The sequence below is a fragment of the Idiotropiscis lumnitzeri genome, chromosome 6 (assembly GCF_059441095.1).
Source record: "Idiotropiscis lumnitzeri isolate Australia: NSW breed Sydney's pygmy pipehorse chromosome 6, RoL_Ilum_1.0, whole genome shotgun sequence".
Classification (NCBI taxonomy): domain Eukaryota; kingdom Metazoa; phylum Chordata; class Actinopteri; order Syngnathiformes; family Syngnathidae; genus Idiotropiscis; species Idiotropiscis lumnitzeri.
The window spans coordinates 9446906-9463485 of record NC_142396.1 but is presented as its reverse complement, the minus strand read 5'-3'; the positions used below and the strand labels follow the sequence as shown (position 1 = coordinate 9463485).

General features: G+C 40.6%; 1 protein-coding gene across 2 annotated transcripts in view; it reads left to right on the top strand.

The window, feature by feature from the left end:
• Positions 1-9594, top strand: part of roraa (RAR-related orphan receptor A, paralog a) — a 208796-nt gene extending 199202 nt beyond the window's left edge. For both annotated transcript variants that reach the window (XM_088297795.1, XM_088297796.1), the window contains 8 exons: positions 595-736; positions 3181-3576; positions 4182-4303; positions 4387-4519; positions 6433-6540; positions 7800-7910; positions 8095-8207; positions 9222-9594. In XM_088297795.1, the coding sequence (XP_088153921.1) occupies positions 595-736; positions 3181-3576; positions 4182-4303; positions 4387-4519; positions 6433-6540; positions 7800-7910; positions 8095-8207; positions 9222-9386 (1290 nt within the window). In that variant the 3' untranslated portion in view covers positions 9387-9594. The remainder of the gene's footprint in view (positions 1-594; positions 737-3180; positions 3577-4181; positions 4304-4386; positions 4520-6432; positions 6541-7799; positions 7911-8094; positions 8208-9221) is intronic.
• The last annotated feature ends 6986 nt before the right edge of the window (positions 9595-16580 follow it).

The window sequence follows — 16580 nt, the reverse complement described above, 5'->3', positions numbered from 1 at the left end:
TCTCCACATTATTTTATATCTATATTCCAAACACCGGGAGATGCTTTTTACGCCGAACACAGCTATAGTTTCACAGCGTGCCTGAACCTTTATCAGACTCCTGTTGTAACACTAGTAATTCACAGATGAGCTCGGACTGGGGTCACACTGCATTTATTGCACTTCATCCTTTTACTCAAATTAAGCGTACCTTGCTTATTTTGCTTCTTCAGACAGCCCTCTTTCGTTATATCTTATATCTCTCGCTCAGTCCAGTACATGCAACAGCATTCTGCTCTGATGTGCAATATTTGAATTCTATACACACGGTACTTGACTTGGTCAGGGACGGACGGATGTACGAAAACCCACTTCCGGCCTTGCTTAGTCCGTCCTCTTTGATAAACGTGTTGACCTCTGTCCCAAAAATGGGGATCTGTCCATCCTGCCTAGCTCAGGTTTGGTATGCTTCAAAGAATCACCAGAAGAGATTCTAGATGTAATCGCTCCTCCCATTAAGATCATATATCGCCTCCCCTTAATCACTGATTCCGTAAATACTCCATGCTTTCATTCTTCATCGTGTTGAACCAATGACGCTCCTCTCGTGCGCAGGGTTTCTTCAGGAGGAGTCAGCAGAGCAATGCGGCCTACTCCTGCCCCCGTCAGAAGAACTGCCTGATCGACCGCACCAGCCGCAACCGATGTCAGCACTGCCGGCTGCAGAAGTGCCTGGCGGTGGGCATGTCACGGGATGGTGAGTACGTCACGGGTCAAGATAGAAAACGGTGGGTGGATGCCACTGGGGAGAAGGTCAATATGTTTGGTAAAAAGAAGAGATGGCAAAAGGACTAGGCTAGTCTGTACTTAGTAGAAATACAGATACTACAAAAAAGAAAGTAGAGGTACTGATTCAATTCCTGACATAAAAGTAAGGAGAGACTGTGAAATAGACAAATATAAAACGTCTCAGCAGCACACACAAATCAGTCTTGGAGCCAGCAATATCATACAAGTCTCCTAACTCATTCACTACCAGCAAATTTGACATCTTTAGCCGTCAATGTCAGTAAATGAGTTAAATGAGGCCATGTACCTTGCTTGGTCACATCTGTTGCATCATCATTATCAATATCTCATTGCTCTCAATTATTGTCCTGTTCCTGATCTCAGACAATCAAGATCTTTAACTGCCGTTGTCTTTTTTTCTCACGTAACCTATAGATATCAATTTAAATATAGAGTAAATCACAAAAAGTACATATACTGAAAAAATCTACTCAAGTACTTTTTTGCTTTGCACCATTTGTGCAGTTTTTTTTTTTTATATATATACTATTTCAAATGCACAAAAGAGGATCCCCACCATCACGAGGATTGCGTTCCAGAACACATCAGCAATAATTGTTATCCGCGTTGTAAAAATAATTTAAATAATTTCTAGGCATACTGTATCTTGTGAGTGAGCGCAAGAGCAATGGATAACAGAAATATATAAAAACTGTTTCCTGTTCGTACTCTCCTTGTTAATGGCTCTTCTTGTCATTGGCACGTCCGGTTGGCAGAATCAGATACTATTGTATTTCGAGTACATGGACTGGTCAGGCGAGTTTCCAAGTTTGCGGCGCTGATACCATACGGTGATGTTCAGAACTACAGTTTTGTCCGAGGTGATACTGTGCAGTAAAAAAAAGCGCAAAACAAAACTGTCATGCAGTTTGTAATAAGGATTTGATGTTGTCATCCAATGTGTACACAGACAAGGGTAAGCCTCATTTTAATGCGAGCTCGACTTGCACGTGTATGCATATTCATGAATGCCATAAACTGAGAGTACATTAGCACTGAGGAGTGCCTTTGCTGAAACACACACATACACACAATCAGGACAGATGAAGGTGACTCTTGCCTTTGCTCAACACATACAAGCCCATCTGCCTGCATTCCCCTCTACGTCTCGCCACACGCACACACACACACACACACAATGACCAGCTGACATAGTTCCAAGACCCTGGAGCGCCAACCAAAGAAAAAAAAAAACTCTCTTTCTCACCACTGTGCTCATCTGTCTTGAAAGTGATTTTATCTGCAGCGTAGACACAAGATTTATTTTTTCTTCAAAGGAGGAAGAGTTCAGCCAAGAGTGTGACATAATGTGATTTGTTCTCTCCGGCATTTTTTGCACGTCAGTGTCGTGAATCTTAACTGGATAAGAGAGACATCCACATTAGAAGAAGAAAAAAAAATCGTAGTTTATTGAACGAGATATAAAAATAAATATATTTGTGTTTAGAAGTGTCTAATACGACTTACTGCCTGGAGGCTAGCTATATAAATAAAATGCTCACATGATATTTTATTGGGTATACCTCAACTATGTCATGTATATAATACAAGAGTTAGATAAAAATAGGGTGTTTAATTTTAGCATAATTCGACTGAGACAATTAGCCTCTTGACTTGCGACAAGCGCAAGGTTTGTTTTTTTTCCATCTGTGGGGCCCGGTCCAATGTGGCCCCGTGGTTGGAGACCACTGGTGTACAGAACCGGTGAAGGTGAGAAAATGGATGCCACTTTGGCTAGCATGTTTCTTATGTCGACGCATCACTGCATGTTTGAAAATTGAGCCACTTAAATTTTCTGTTGCCTTGACTATAGCCCACAGGTTGTTGCAGGGCTTTTCCCCACCAGAACAACGGTGCGCTCTAATGCAATCACGGCAGCATAATGCCCCTGTTCATGCTCCGGCTGTCATCACAGACTAAAAAAAAAATAATAATAATTAGCTCACTGTTCCGCCTTCCGCTCCGTGGTGTGCGCACACTCACAACTGACAACGAGGCACTCTAAAGTCCACACGTACACTTGTTTTTATCACCTTGCTTGCGCTTCCATCTTTCTCTGCGAGACATATTCACACTCAAAGCTGATAAAGAGGTGCTATAAAGCAGCCATGGAGCTGACTAGCTTACTTTTTTGCTGGATAACTGCTGAATGAAGATGCTAAAGTTCTTGCATATGGCGGAGGAGGGACGACAAGGCCCAAATGCGTCACTGGGACCCGTCCACAATTGCATACAATACAGTTTTCAGTCTTCACATTTTTTTGGTGATATATTCTTAGATATATATGTATAATTTTAATATTTATGATTTTCATGATGTTTCACCTAACAATGTGCCACGTTGTGTTTCAGCGGTGAAGTTTGGCCGCATGTCCAAGAAGCAGCGAGACAGCCTCTACGCCGAGGTCCAAAAGCATCGGCTCCAGCAGCAGCAGCGAGACCACCAACAGCAGCCCGGGGAGGCGGAGCCTCTCACACCTAGCTACGGCCTCTCGGCCAACGGCCTGACGGAGCTCCATGATGACCTCGGCGGGTACATGGACGGCCACACCCCCGACGGCACCAAACCGGACTCGGCTATCAGCAGCTTCTACCTGGACATCCAGCCCTCCCCGGACCAGTCCGGCCTGGACATCAACGGCATCAAACCCGAGCCCATCTGCGATTTTGCCCCCGGATCTGGCTTCTTCCCTTACTGCTCCTTCACCAACGGAGAAACCTCCCCTACCGTGTCCATGGCAGAACTAGGTGAGACGCGACTGAGAGAATCTGGGAGGGGGCCGATGAGAGGAGAGACGGAACAATGAAATAGGGAGAAGGGGGGGAGGGGGCAACGCAACCGTGGGGCAAACGACACAAAGGTTGCTTAAAATAGCAAGAGGTTGGAGACTCATCTCCAACGCTCATTAAAAGAGCCTCTTTTTTTTATAATTAGTTTCCATTAATTAGGGCCAATCAGGATCCAGCAGGGCAGGCGTCGGGGGAAATCATTTTTTTAGGCTCCCCTGTGCCAAGGAACTCCTTTTAACAGATGTGTTTTCAAAACCATTTAAATTCTTGTGCTCACTACTTGTCTCGGAGCAAATGTGACCTTTGTTTGAGTGAGTAACACGGTGCACCCTCCCCTCCATGCATTTGTGTCATAACTAGATTGGTTTTGCCTCAATCCCAAGCTATGAGCTTTCCTGGAGGCAGTAAAAGGAAATGTCAACAAGCTTTTTCCCCCCCAGTAAGAAAAAAAAAAGAACGAGGGAAAAGCCGACGCATATCTGCGACTCTGTAAATAAATAATCTTTTCCTGTGGCAGGTCTCATCACTGAGGTCTTCACTTGTACAACTTGACTATGTTTCAGAGCACTTGGCCCAGAATATCTCCAAGTCACACATGGAGACATGTCAGTACCTGAGGGAGGAGCTGCAGCAGATGACCTGGCAAGCCTTCCTGCAGGAGGAGGTGGAGAGCTACCAGAGCAAGGTCGCTTGACCACACGGCCTCCTCTCAATTAAACGGGTGGCGTTTAAAGCGGCTAACTCATTTCCATCTTGTTGTATTCTCAGCCACGGGAAGTCATGTGGCAGCTGTGCGCTATCAAAATAACAGAGGCCATTCAGTATGTGGTGGAGTTCGCCAAGCGCATCGATGGCTTCATGGAGCTGTGTCAGAACGATCAGATAGTGCTGCTCAAAGCAGGTGTGACAGCTTGTCCACACACGCACACACGCACACACACACACATGCATAACGCTGATATTGTCACAAGGACGCAGCTGACCTGACTGCACAAAGACTTTTTCGTGTGTGCATGCAGTGTCACCTGCTACTTTCCCGTGCATGGACACATCACAAGATAAATGTTTGCAATGGCAGATAAAACTGCTCCATTTTTAAAAATTTTTTTTTTTACTTACAACCTCCCGTTTCAAGATTTTTCTGCTGTAACTCCCAACATTCACGTGCAGATTCCCACTCATTCTCTCACACACAAAACAATATACCTACAGGCCACAACATTAGGTACACCTGCATAATTAAAACTGAAATCCGATGCTCTTTGTTTCATAGATGCGCAAGGTTTTTGCTTGGGTCACCAATGAAAGCGTCAGGTCAAACAAACCAAATTTGGATTATTGCCGATGATGAGGTTTTATACTGCATATTGGCCCACAAAATGGAAATCTTATGCTATGCAGAGGTTTTTCAGTGTAGCAGCAAACTCAATTCACTTCACAAAAAGCAGCAGTTTGCCATACAGTGAACAATTGTTCAAAAAGAGAAAATGGTTGTTGCTACTCCCACTTGACTTCATTTACTGTCAAACTAAAAATAACACAAAGGGAAATTACACTGAGTGTATTTTTAAAAGAAAAGCACATTAGGAAAGTACTAACAGACAATAGAATGCAAAACGTCATAGATGGGCCAATGAAAAGTGTCAAAGGTCGCAGTGTTGGAACCCTATAATCAGTGGATAGTCGTAACATGAACGGTGTAGCAAAATATGTAGACAGACAGTACAGTACATCAATACTCACAAGCATATATTTATCTTTGCGTAAATCTGCTGCTACAGTCGACCCACTTATTCACTGATTTATTTATTTTTTTCCTAATTTAAAAAATTTTTTGTGTTTTTAGCGATTTTATTTTTTCAATCGTGACACTCTTCTTTGAGTTACTCTGTATTATACAGTCCGCTGGTGGCCAAGGCAAACACACACACACCGACGCACACCATAAGGAGCACAATGTGGTGCTACAACGGATTAAATTAGCAATTTCATTCCTTTCAATAAGGAAAGATAATTGACTTTACAAGTGTTTTGAATTACAAACATGGCCATGACACAAATTATACACATAAGTCAAAGCACCTCTGTAAAACTGTACAATGGGTGAACAAACTTTCTCAACAAGAGCCTTTAAAATGTCGTTCATCACTTCAATTTTGGGGTCGGGGCAATTTTGTTCCGCAGACGATGGAACCATAAAACTTAATCCAGCTCAGTCAGCACGAAACAGACAATTTATTTATTTATTTATTTTATTATGTGAAGGCAGTATTTTAGTTATTATACTAAAGTATACCATTAAATGATTGTTGGTGTGCCTAAAGTTATGGCCAGTGAATGTACAGCGTGTGGCAGATTCTTTTCATCCTCTAATGTCGGTATTAATAATAAAACAAGTCACACCGTAGCACAACTAACGGTGGCTGTTGCATTCTCCCGATTATGTTCTCCCGTCCCTCGGAGAGCAACAAATTACAGGGTAGACAGAATAATTCCCCACTATCGTGTTCAATAAAGGTTGAATGAATAAGCGCTATCGCTACTAAATGAAGCACAATCGTTATCTGGCTTGTCATTATGGATGACTAGCCTTATGTCTGATATTATCATATAATGTAGAGGTGCTCCTCCCCCCCCCCCACTGACAGCTGGCTTCTTTATTTCAAAGCGTGTCTGTTGCTCATATTGCAAAAGCACGGCGCATCGCGTAAGCACGGGTTTTGCCTTGCTGACTGATGTCTTACTGTTAAGAGTGAGGCTGAGGGGGAGGAACAACACAGCGATTCAGCATGTTGTTGCCGTCTGTCTCCACAGGCTCTTTGGAAGTTGTGTTTGTCAGAATGTGTCGTGCCTTTGACTCGCAAAACAACACGGTCTATTTTGACGGAAAGTACGCCGGGCCAGATGTGTTCAAGTCATTAGGTAAGTGGACAGTTTGCGCCAGTGCGCATGTGCTTTTGTGTTACCTTGTGTGTGTGTGTGTGTGTGGCTGTGCGTGTCTCACTCCTTTTCCCTTGATGTAGCAGCCAAAATTAGAATCTCCTAATCTGCTCCACACAATACTGAAGGCCTTGAAGCGAACACTGGGCGTTCATCCCTGCTTTACCTGGCATCGCCCGTCTCTGCGGCGCTTATTTATGCCAGGAGCGAGATGATAGCGAGGCACGGTTGCATCTGACTCCTGTAACTGTGGAATAAATACGGCCAGACAGAGTGCCTTTTGGGAGAAAGCTATCAAAACCATCACCGATAGGCTGACATAAAGAATCTCAGATAGCTCAAATAGCATTTTTGTTTAGCTGTCATGACATCACTGAGCCTTCCATCGAGGATTTTCCAACACTTACACTTTTTTTAAGGTGAAAAATGCAAATGTATCCCATGGTGGTTGTAGACATCGTCCTCCTTTATATAGTTAGCAATGAACTTAGTAGGCTTTCTGACACTCTCTCCCTGCAACAATTCAATTTGGTTATATATATATATATATACATATATAAAATATTTCTTTTTATTTTCTTTTTTTTCAGTTATAGGTTCAATTCTGCCCACTAGCAGAACATATGTATTATTACGGTTGTTCATCCCTCCAATTAAAAGAAAATTTAAGGAATGATACAATTGAAGAACGATACATTTTCAATTGCAACGATTCTATTCAGTGGTATTCCGATTCAATTTGATATGTTACGGTCCAAACTATTCCCGTTAAGTAATAAAATAATTCAAAAATCTGCAGACGTCTCTCTAAAGAGGTGATTCCATATCTATCTCGATACGATTCAAAGACAGTACGTTGTAAAATGACATTGTTGTGATCATACCCAAGCACACGCACGCACATCGGTCACTTTTGGGGGAGGCCGAGAGGAGCGATGGGCCTCCCGAGTTGCAATGGCATTCGCCCCCCCATGCCGTATAATTGATTTAACGAAACGCCTCGATAGTGACCTAATTTTGCCTTGCATAACACCACCCAAGTGCCAAAGCTCAGTAAAAGCAATGCCTGTTCTGCTCCTATGCGCTGTCAGCGTGCAGCTCTGTTATTCTTGATATTTTCCTCTTCTTTCCCCTTCCTCTCCCCTCCCTGTGTGCCTCTCTCCCAATAAAGATCAAGAGTGAATGTTGTTCTTTGGTCTCCCTCATCCTAAGCTCTCTCGCTATGTCCTTTGCTGTGGCAGGCTGTGACGACTTGATCAGCTCCGTCTTCGAGTTTGGGAAAAACTTGTGTTCGATGCACCTGTCTGAGGATGAGATCGCCCTGTTCTCCGGCTTTGTGTTGATGTCTGCTGGTAGGTGTCAGTCACAGTGCAAAAAAGAGAAAACACAGCAGCCACGGATTTGTCGTGACAAGGAACAAATGTAGCGCCCGCCTGTTTTTTTACCAGTCAAGACCTAAAATTAACACTCTGAATTGACTTTTCCCATTACTGCACAGAGATCGCTGACTAATACTGTGATCTTTTTATCTCACAGACCGATCTTGGCTCCAGGAGAAGGTGAAGGTGGAGAAACTTCAACAGAAGATCCAGTTGGCTCTCCAACACGTCCTGCAGAAGAACCACAGAGAGGACGGAATTCTTACAAAGGTACCGACTATATTCCCTTCATGTAGACTGAAAGTGCAGAATTGTCATTTTGCACAAATTTGTTCTAAAGGTTTTCCTTCACCAAGTTGCAATGCTCACTTGGTTTTGACGCTCACCGAGAGGTATTATTTTCACAATATTTGTAATAGTGTGGTTATAGATCGCCGGGGTTCACAACAACGTTGTATTTGACCCTGTATTTTTTTTATCCATCGGCCACCACCACAGGATAGGCTTATTTTTTTGTGTCCGAAACACAGGTCACACTTTTGTGTATTTGTCAAGTTTAAGATCTCTGCATTGGACCAGAAATGTACTTTGAATTTTAAAGTAACTATGACATCACAAAAGTCAATTAATAATTTCATTAGAGCTGAATTTATTAGTGGCACATGATTGTTTTCATTGACCACATTTTGTACACAAACAATTTGATGATGCCGACTAAACAAAACTATAACTTCTAGTATATCCGGTATACTTAAATAGCAATACACAGGCTAATTGTATCTTTTGACATCTAGTGGAAGAAAATTTAACTGTTCATCAAAGATAAACAAATATACATTATTTGTAGGCACTTTCAGACCAATTTAGTGACATTTGACAATTACACATTGAAGTGGAATCACCAGTCTTCAACTGTGCAGCTCTAGTTATTATTGGCTCGCCTAGTTTGAAGCAGGCCCCACATGCTCTATTTTGAACACCACTTAAGTTACCAAATATGTTACCTCGCCCGATAGTATTATCCCTACACTTCTCAGGGGACTTTTTCATGATGGCACACAAAATGCATTTTGATTGAAACAGAAGTGGTGCCTTATCAATCGTAGTGTCAGGCTTCCTCACGCCTGAGCGCTTGTCTCAATATTTACCTGTCAAGTTTGCCCCCATGTGGGAATGAAAACACGGTGAGGGAGGGGAGAAATGCGTTCCGGCACCGTTGCTCCGTGTCCTCCTGGTCTTGCTGTGAATCTAAACAGCTTGTCTCTTCTCTGTCTCTCCCCACAGTTGATATGCAAAGTTTCGACACTGCGGGCGCTGTGCAGTAGGCATACAGAAAAGCTTACGGCTTTCAAAGCAATATATCCAGACATTGTGCGTGCCCACTTTCCCCCCTTATATAAGGAGCTGTTTGGATCAGACTTTGAGCAATCCATGCCCGTTGACGGGTAGCGTCCCTGCCAGGTGCCAGAGCGCCCACCGTAGGGGAATGTGGAGGAGGAATCTGAGACACTTTATATTGGTGCCCCGCACAAACCGGAGTGGACAAGATGGCACGCTGCTCAACATCTTTTTCATCCAAGAGGAGGGCTGGTGGAGTTGCTTCTCAAGGTTTACTTTAGTGGTTATCTTTGGAAGACTTGGGGGGGGGGGGGGGGGGGCAAACACCCCTCCCGTGCAACATGAGAACAAACAATTTCTGCCCGCTTGAACTTGACCATCTTTTGCGCATTTCTAAATGAAACTCATGATGGATGTCATTCATGCGTTCATTCGTTGGGGTTTACTTTAAACTATATTCTGATGTATCTGACTTGAAATTGTATAAATCATTCATTTTGGTGTTCAAATCTTTCATTAGGCACTGAAACCTGCAATAATTGTCTCTCTTCAGAACAGTTGCACAGATTCACATGTGAAATGCGCACATCTTGGTCCCGTTCTGCTTTTTGTTTTTTTTTGTTTTCCTTTCTCGTATTCAGTCAAATCTTTTGGACGCTATGCTTGGGACGCAAACTCACAGCAACTCGGAGGGAGGCTCTGTCGGCATGGTGATGCAATCGGCACCTCTGTGTGGACAATCGTTTGAAGATCTGAAAAAAAAAAAAAAAAAGAATTCTGGTAATTCTACTGAGATGATTTTAGCTGTCAAAAACCTCCATCCGCCATTGTTGCATAGTGAAATCATGTAAGGCCATCTGCTATTAATCCTTCTCTGGACGGGTGCCCTAGAGAAGCACGGGGCACCAACACAATGAAAAGGGTCCATTCCACCTGTTTTATAATGTACTACAGGGTATATGGTCATAAGTACTTACTATACAGAAAAAAAAAATAATGTTTATAGAATCTATTTTAAATAACATGTATGATATTCGTAGTTAGACGATTCTTAATTGTTCAATTGATAAGGCACTTTTCTTTACACCTTTGTTTAATTTAAGACTTGTATATTTACCTAGTGATGTGTTGCATGTGCACAAGAAGAAATACAAGTTGAACCACGGTCGCAGAGGCTAGTCCTGGGAGCTGGAGATGGTCATGTGGGGCGGGGCGGCTCGGCTCGGCGTTGCTGCTTTTGTTGGTCGGGAGAAGGCAGATGAGTGACATTCCAACCTCGTCACGTAATTTATTTGTTCGATACATTTGGAAGTAATTAAGTAATTTGCAGAGAAAGTGCAACATTACACATCAGCTACACAATGAGATGCATATTATTATTTCTGCCTTTACAATGATAATAATGATCAGTTTTGATTGATTCTGTATCGACGACGAGTGTTTATTATTGTGATTGTCGGTTGCGTAGAAATCATATTGTGACCTCTTCTTAATATTTTGCCGCTCATCAGGTAATCAAAATATTAGGCACAGCTGTACGTTTTTTGCAGTACATTTATAAACGTGAGTTTCCCTCCGTGTTAAGTTTTAGTCTATTGTTCTACACCACTGCAAATTAGAACCACAATAATTCCGATTTCTTTTTTTTTTCAAATATCTCTGTGTCAGCGTCAATCAAAACTGAGCGTTTGTGTGAATTCTATTTGAATCACTTTTAAATGTTATTTACAATCTCAAGATCAAGTTTTGTAAAATATAAAGTATACAATCTTCCGTGCAGTTATTCATACTCTGGCCAAATTAGTGAGTTAAAGTGACTTTTGGTTTAATGAAAGGGTGACTTTTACTCTTGATGCATATCAGGCTACTCACATTTTCACCAATTGGGGGTCCTACCAGTTTGAGACACACTTCTGAAATAACAAATTTGTTTGAAGTATCTTTTAATTATGGGATCAATAATCTATTTAGTTGTAGTACTGATCAAGAATTATTAGCACTGATCTAAGAGAAATGGGTAAATATAATTTTGCAAATCTTTATTTCTATAAATCTCTGTTTACGCAATGGTTACATTTTTCAATGTTCTAAAGTATTTATACTAATTTCCAATACGGAAATCTCCATTGTTCTAAATATAAATGAATAGGATGAAAATACTATAGATTATCCTTTTGGCTCGTTTTCAAGGTGTGTAAATTGTGCTTCCTTAAAATTGTCCAGTGAGAGCAGCGATTCTCAAAAGATCCCCATTCAACAAATACAATTTCCCATCATTTGGCTAGAGTATGAATCATTTTGGACTTTATACAGTATTGTATCATAAACAATTGGAGGATGCCGGTGATATACATTTTTGGTCTTCCGGGACTTTGCATTTCTACTTTTCTTTATAAAGGCAGGATTTTTTTTGGCAACTTCTCATTTAGCAGGTGCACCTAATATTTTGTCAACTGGGTATTTATTTGCAAACCAAGCCCAGTGATCCCTGCCTACAATCCAATTGTTCCATCTAGTGGAAGGCAGAGATACAGCAAGCAAGAGTGACAAAAAAGGAAACCCCATTGAAATGTTTTTGTTGCCGTTTCTGGAGTGGCTTTATCTGCCTTCTCAAGCCAACAACGCCGAAGAAACAATGAAGGGAAAGTGAATATTCAAAGCCTTGTCTGGTCGTAAAGCTTCTATTTTTGTAACACGTTTTTTGGTGAACGAACTCCGGAAAGAGAGGAAGGGAGAGTGAGGGGGAAAAGATGTCAGATAGCACTTAACTATATTCCTGCAATAATTAGACTAGCACTTGTTTGTACAATTAGGGAAGAGAAGCATAAAACGCTAGGACAAGTGCTATTTTCAGAATGCTTTGTTGTTTGTGCTTCTGTTTTTGTTGAGTGTGTCTTTCTTGTTGGTGTGGTCGTAAAGTGATAGAACAAAACAAAACGAGAGGAAAAAAAAAACCTGAATGTGCCAAACAGTAGTCTGCTTTCTGGTCTGTTATGTAGAATGGACTCCTAAAACATTCCAACAAATTCAGTAGCGACTTCGAGGAAGAACTTTATTTTTTAAAGGCAACGCATTAAAAAAAACAGAAAAAGTCCATGGAAAAAAAACAAAAAAATATATCCCTTTAGAAGCATGCCAACATTGTCACCAACCATGACATTGAGTCCGTTTTGATTTGCTGCTTGCACACCATCATTCCTCTGCCGTGCAATGTGCGCAAGGTGTTGTTAACTACTGCCTTGTGCTGTCACCCCTCAGGGAAGAGTTTGTTTTCGCGCTTCTTTTATAGTTCCGGTTTGATTGTTGCATTATTGTTTGTGTGTTAGGGCTGAACGATTTTGAAAAAAAAAAAAAAAAATCGAATTAACATTTTTTTGTCACTGTTCCCCCTCAATATTCAGATTACATTTTTATATGCGATTAGCAGATTTATATTTTGGGTTATACACTTTTGGTCAAGGCAAACGCACCACAAATTAGCATGACTTAATTTATTCATATACTTCGATTTGAGTGTTTTATTTGCTTAGCAATTTGACACGTAGTCATTCTGCGCTCACTATGACAACTACATTGACTCCTGTCAAACGACTGTGCTAACAAATCAGTGGATTTAGCACTTCTATATGTATATATATATATATATATATATATATATATATATATATATATATGTACCCTATAAAGCCTACTGACTAACCGTAATGAAGCCTTTGCAATTTGAAAATTGTATTCTTCACCATTGCAATGTCAATTTGTATTTGATTAATTGTTCAGCCCTAGTTTGTGTTCAGGGATGCTCCACTGCGATTGGTTGAGATTAACGTGTCAATATACATCACTTGAGTTCTCGCGGGGGCCCACTCACAGACCACTGCGCCCCTGAGGTCAAGCTAATGCCAACACATAATAAAGGAAATTTCACAAAACCATCTCCCAAAAATAAAAAAATCACAGTTTTATCAGTACTCATAAACAACTAAATCTGTTTTAGATGAAGGTGTCATCAGGGTCCCTCTTTGTTAGCAAAACCAAATATTCTTATGCAATACTGAATCTGTTTGGGTTGTAGTATTTATAATGTACCTAAGTAATAATCTCTGTTCTGATGCACAAGCCCTGTACCACAAGTAAAACCTCAGTCTCCCAGCAGAACAAACTTTCCAGTCTGGAAAAGTGCTAGACAATCCAGGAAGGAGAGGCCCGGCCGAGAGGATTGAGGTGTGTCCGCTCAGGGAGGAGACAGCTATATAGACGCTCACACACACACACACACACACCCCCACACACACACACTTATAAAGAGGTGGCTTTTTCCTGATATTATTTATTCTATTTCCTTAAACTGCAGGAATCTTGCTCGACATGAAAAAAAAAACAACTAAAAGGAGAGTGTGTTTGAGTGTTTTTGTAATATGTCCTACAGTATAAAACAAGCAATATGGCCTTGTTGTGTAATTACGGGTTTGACTGACTTGACTCCAAAATGTTTCCAAGTAATAAATCCGCCATTGCTGCGTGCTTCTGGCGACCAGACGCATGAGTGTCCGACTATAACGCTGCACAGTGGCGTCTTTCTGTACATTCGCACTTAACGAAGCGAGGGGTCGATTGTGTGCTAAGTGTGCTATTCAATCAGTGTATAGTAAAATGGTCCTCCTGTCTCTGCTCTGTTGTCTCTTTGTAAAAAGCAATAGTTTGTGCGTATGTGCGTGGGTGTTTTGTTGTCAGTGTGATTAAATAAATGAAAAAAAAAAAATAACCCAGACAAGGCTTTAATAATTACAAAGGAACAGGGTTATGTGTTGATGAGAAGGTCTTAATATATATATATATATTTTGTATTTTGGGGGGGAAATGCTGAGCTCAATCCATCCTCAGTAGGTAGCAGTTTAAAAGTGTGACATAACGTCTTCAACAATCCAACCGGACTCATTAAGTAAGACAATTATTGTAGTGCGTATATTGATAATTCTTTTATTCTATTTATTTTTTTTTTTTATTTTCTTTCGTATTCAATTTTGGCTGGAAGAAATCACATTGTTTCTAGACCTACAACGAGTCAAAGGCACCAAACATGGTTGCTCGCTCTATAAAGCACTACACCAACTGAAAAAATGAGCGTTCCTGCCGAGCAATTGTGAAAATGTTATGTCACGCTTCAATTTTGCCCGTCATGTTTTTAACAAAAAGTGTCATTTTTCCAAAGCACAGATGATAAGGATTCAAAGTAGGAATATAGTTTTCAAGAGAAAAAAAATGAAAAGCAACTTTTAGCCATAATTGAATGTCAAGCAATAATATCTGTCTTTGTGTATAATTTGGGATTTTTCTTTTGTTTCTGTGCATATTAGTCTTTGAGCATCTGCATGTAAATACACCTCTTATTTATCATGTTTGGGTTGTATTTTATATTAATTTCGTTTTTTTTGTTTTTTTTGTGTTGTTGAAGTTGCATCTGGATATTTGACCAGGTGGACGACCAAGAACTTGACATGGCCTGTAAAGTTGATTCTCTCACTATTGCTCGCTCTCATCCTCTGCTGTTCACTCACTATATTTAATATTACTGATCACGTGTATAAAGGTAGCTTCTGTCTGTATAAGTAAGAGGGAAAAAAAACTGCTACTACGGCCTACCCGATGAGAATATTTATGTCTTAAGCAGCTCCACCATATTGTATTGATAACTCTAGTTTGCTTTCCTCATTTAGTATTAGTTAGTTTTAGGGTGTGCAGATTTAATTTGTGTGGTGCTAGGTACGTTTGTGAACAAATTATTGATTACTAAGCCTGGCCACCCTATTAGTTGATTCATTTCACTGCATACAGTATTAATCTCCATATTAGGATTTGATCAACGATAATGAAAGCGGTAAAAGTTACCCAGCCAGTACCTGTATCAGTGTGCTCGTATTGGGGCAATAACAGAGGCAGTTTAAGATTCTTCATGTAAAAAAAGCATATTGTCCGAAAATCATCTAAATCAACCTCTGAAAATATTATAATGGGATTTTGAGCTTAATGTCACTTGATGTTGGAAAACTGTGATCAGTCGTGACCAAATTGGATGTGAACATCTCTACTTATGCCGAAATTCAACCACTGCAAATAATTGAATGATCGTCCCAATTTTAGGTATTTTCTCAACATTAATCAGAATCAGAATGTCTTTTATTGCCAACGAGATTGGAGAGCTCCCCTTTCTAGTGCACTATCACAAATAATTTAATTAGATATATCAATTCAATCAATTTATGATTAAATAATTAATATTGCTCTCCCAACAGCTCCATGAGAAATGTTCACATTCATGTTAGTGATGACTGATCACATTTTACTGATGTTACGCGACATCAAGCTTTTCTCTATAGCAGGTGTGTCCAACTCTGATCCTCGAGTGTCCCTGTCCAGCATGTTTTAGATGTCTCCCTCCTCTAACACGCCAGTTTTAAATAATCAGGCGTCTAAGAGTTTGCTTTTGAGCTGATCATTTGAATTAGGTGTGTTGGAAAAGGGAGACAACTAAATCGTGCTCAGGGACCGGAGTTGGACACCCAATATCAATCGTGAACGTCTATGATCCGATAAATACTTCAAATGCAAAATATAGGGGCGATTGTTGAGATATTTTCAGAGGTTACAAGTGGGAATGGGTACTAGTTTGACAGCATTTTTCGGACATTAAGCTTTTTTTTTTAACCTTTAGACTGCCTCTAATAAGGCACTTATTTCCTTTAGCTAGTATCTGCTAAGTAACAAGTTATTTAAGGATACTTTGTGGGGGGGGGGAAATCTGTTCAAACTGATGCAGCAGTTTTATTTCTATTTGTCCGATTGTAAGTTTTAAATTTGTCGAGTATTTACCTCTCCGGTGTCTGCATAGATCCTCACATGATGCAGGGAAGTGATGCTGGGATCAGGCAGTTTGCTTTTGTTTCGTTGCCCATTGGGAAGGAAAAAGTGGACACAGAAGGCCGTTGGAGGATTAAGTTTCCTCTCCACTGTAGCAAATACGAAAATGCTGGCAATAATACACAGCGTATCACACTGAGTGCCTCTCGGTGTAGCAAAAGTGCATATGTGATTTTTGATTGTTCTTTTGGGGGGGTTGCAAGGTCTGTGTACTGAAGCGTTTTATTCAGTTCTCACGTTCACAATTTTTTTGGGTGTGAAACATTTTCATGCAGTGTTAAAGGATTTCAATGTACAGACTCATTCCTCTCACCTTTTTTGAGTGGCAAATAAATGCTCATTTTACACACAGATTACCTGAAAAAAAAAAGAAAGAAAAGTAAGTCAGTC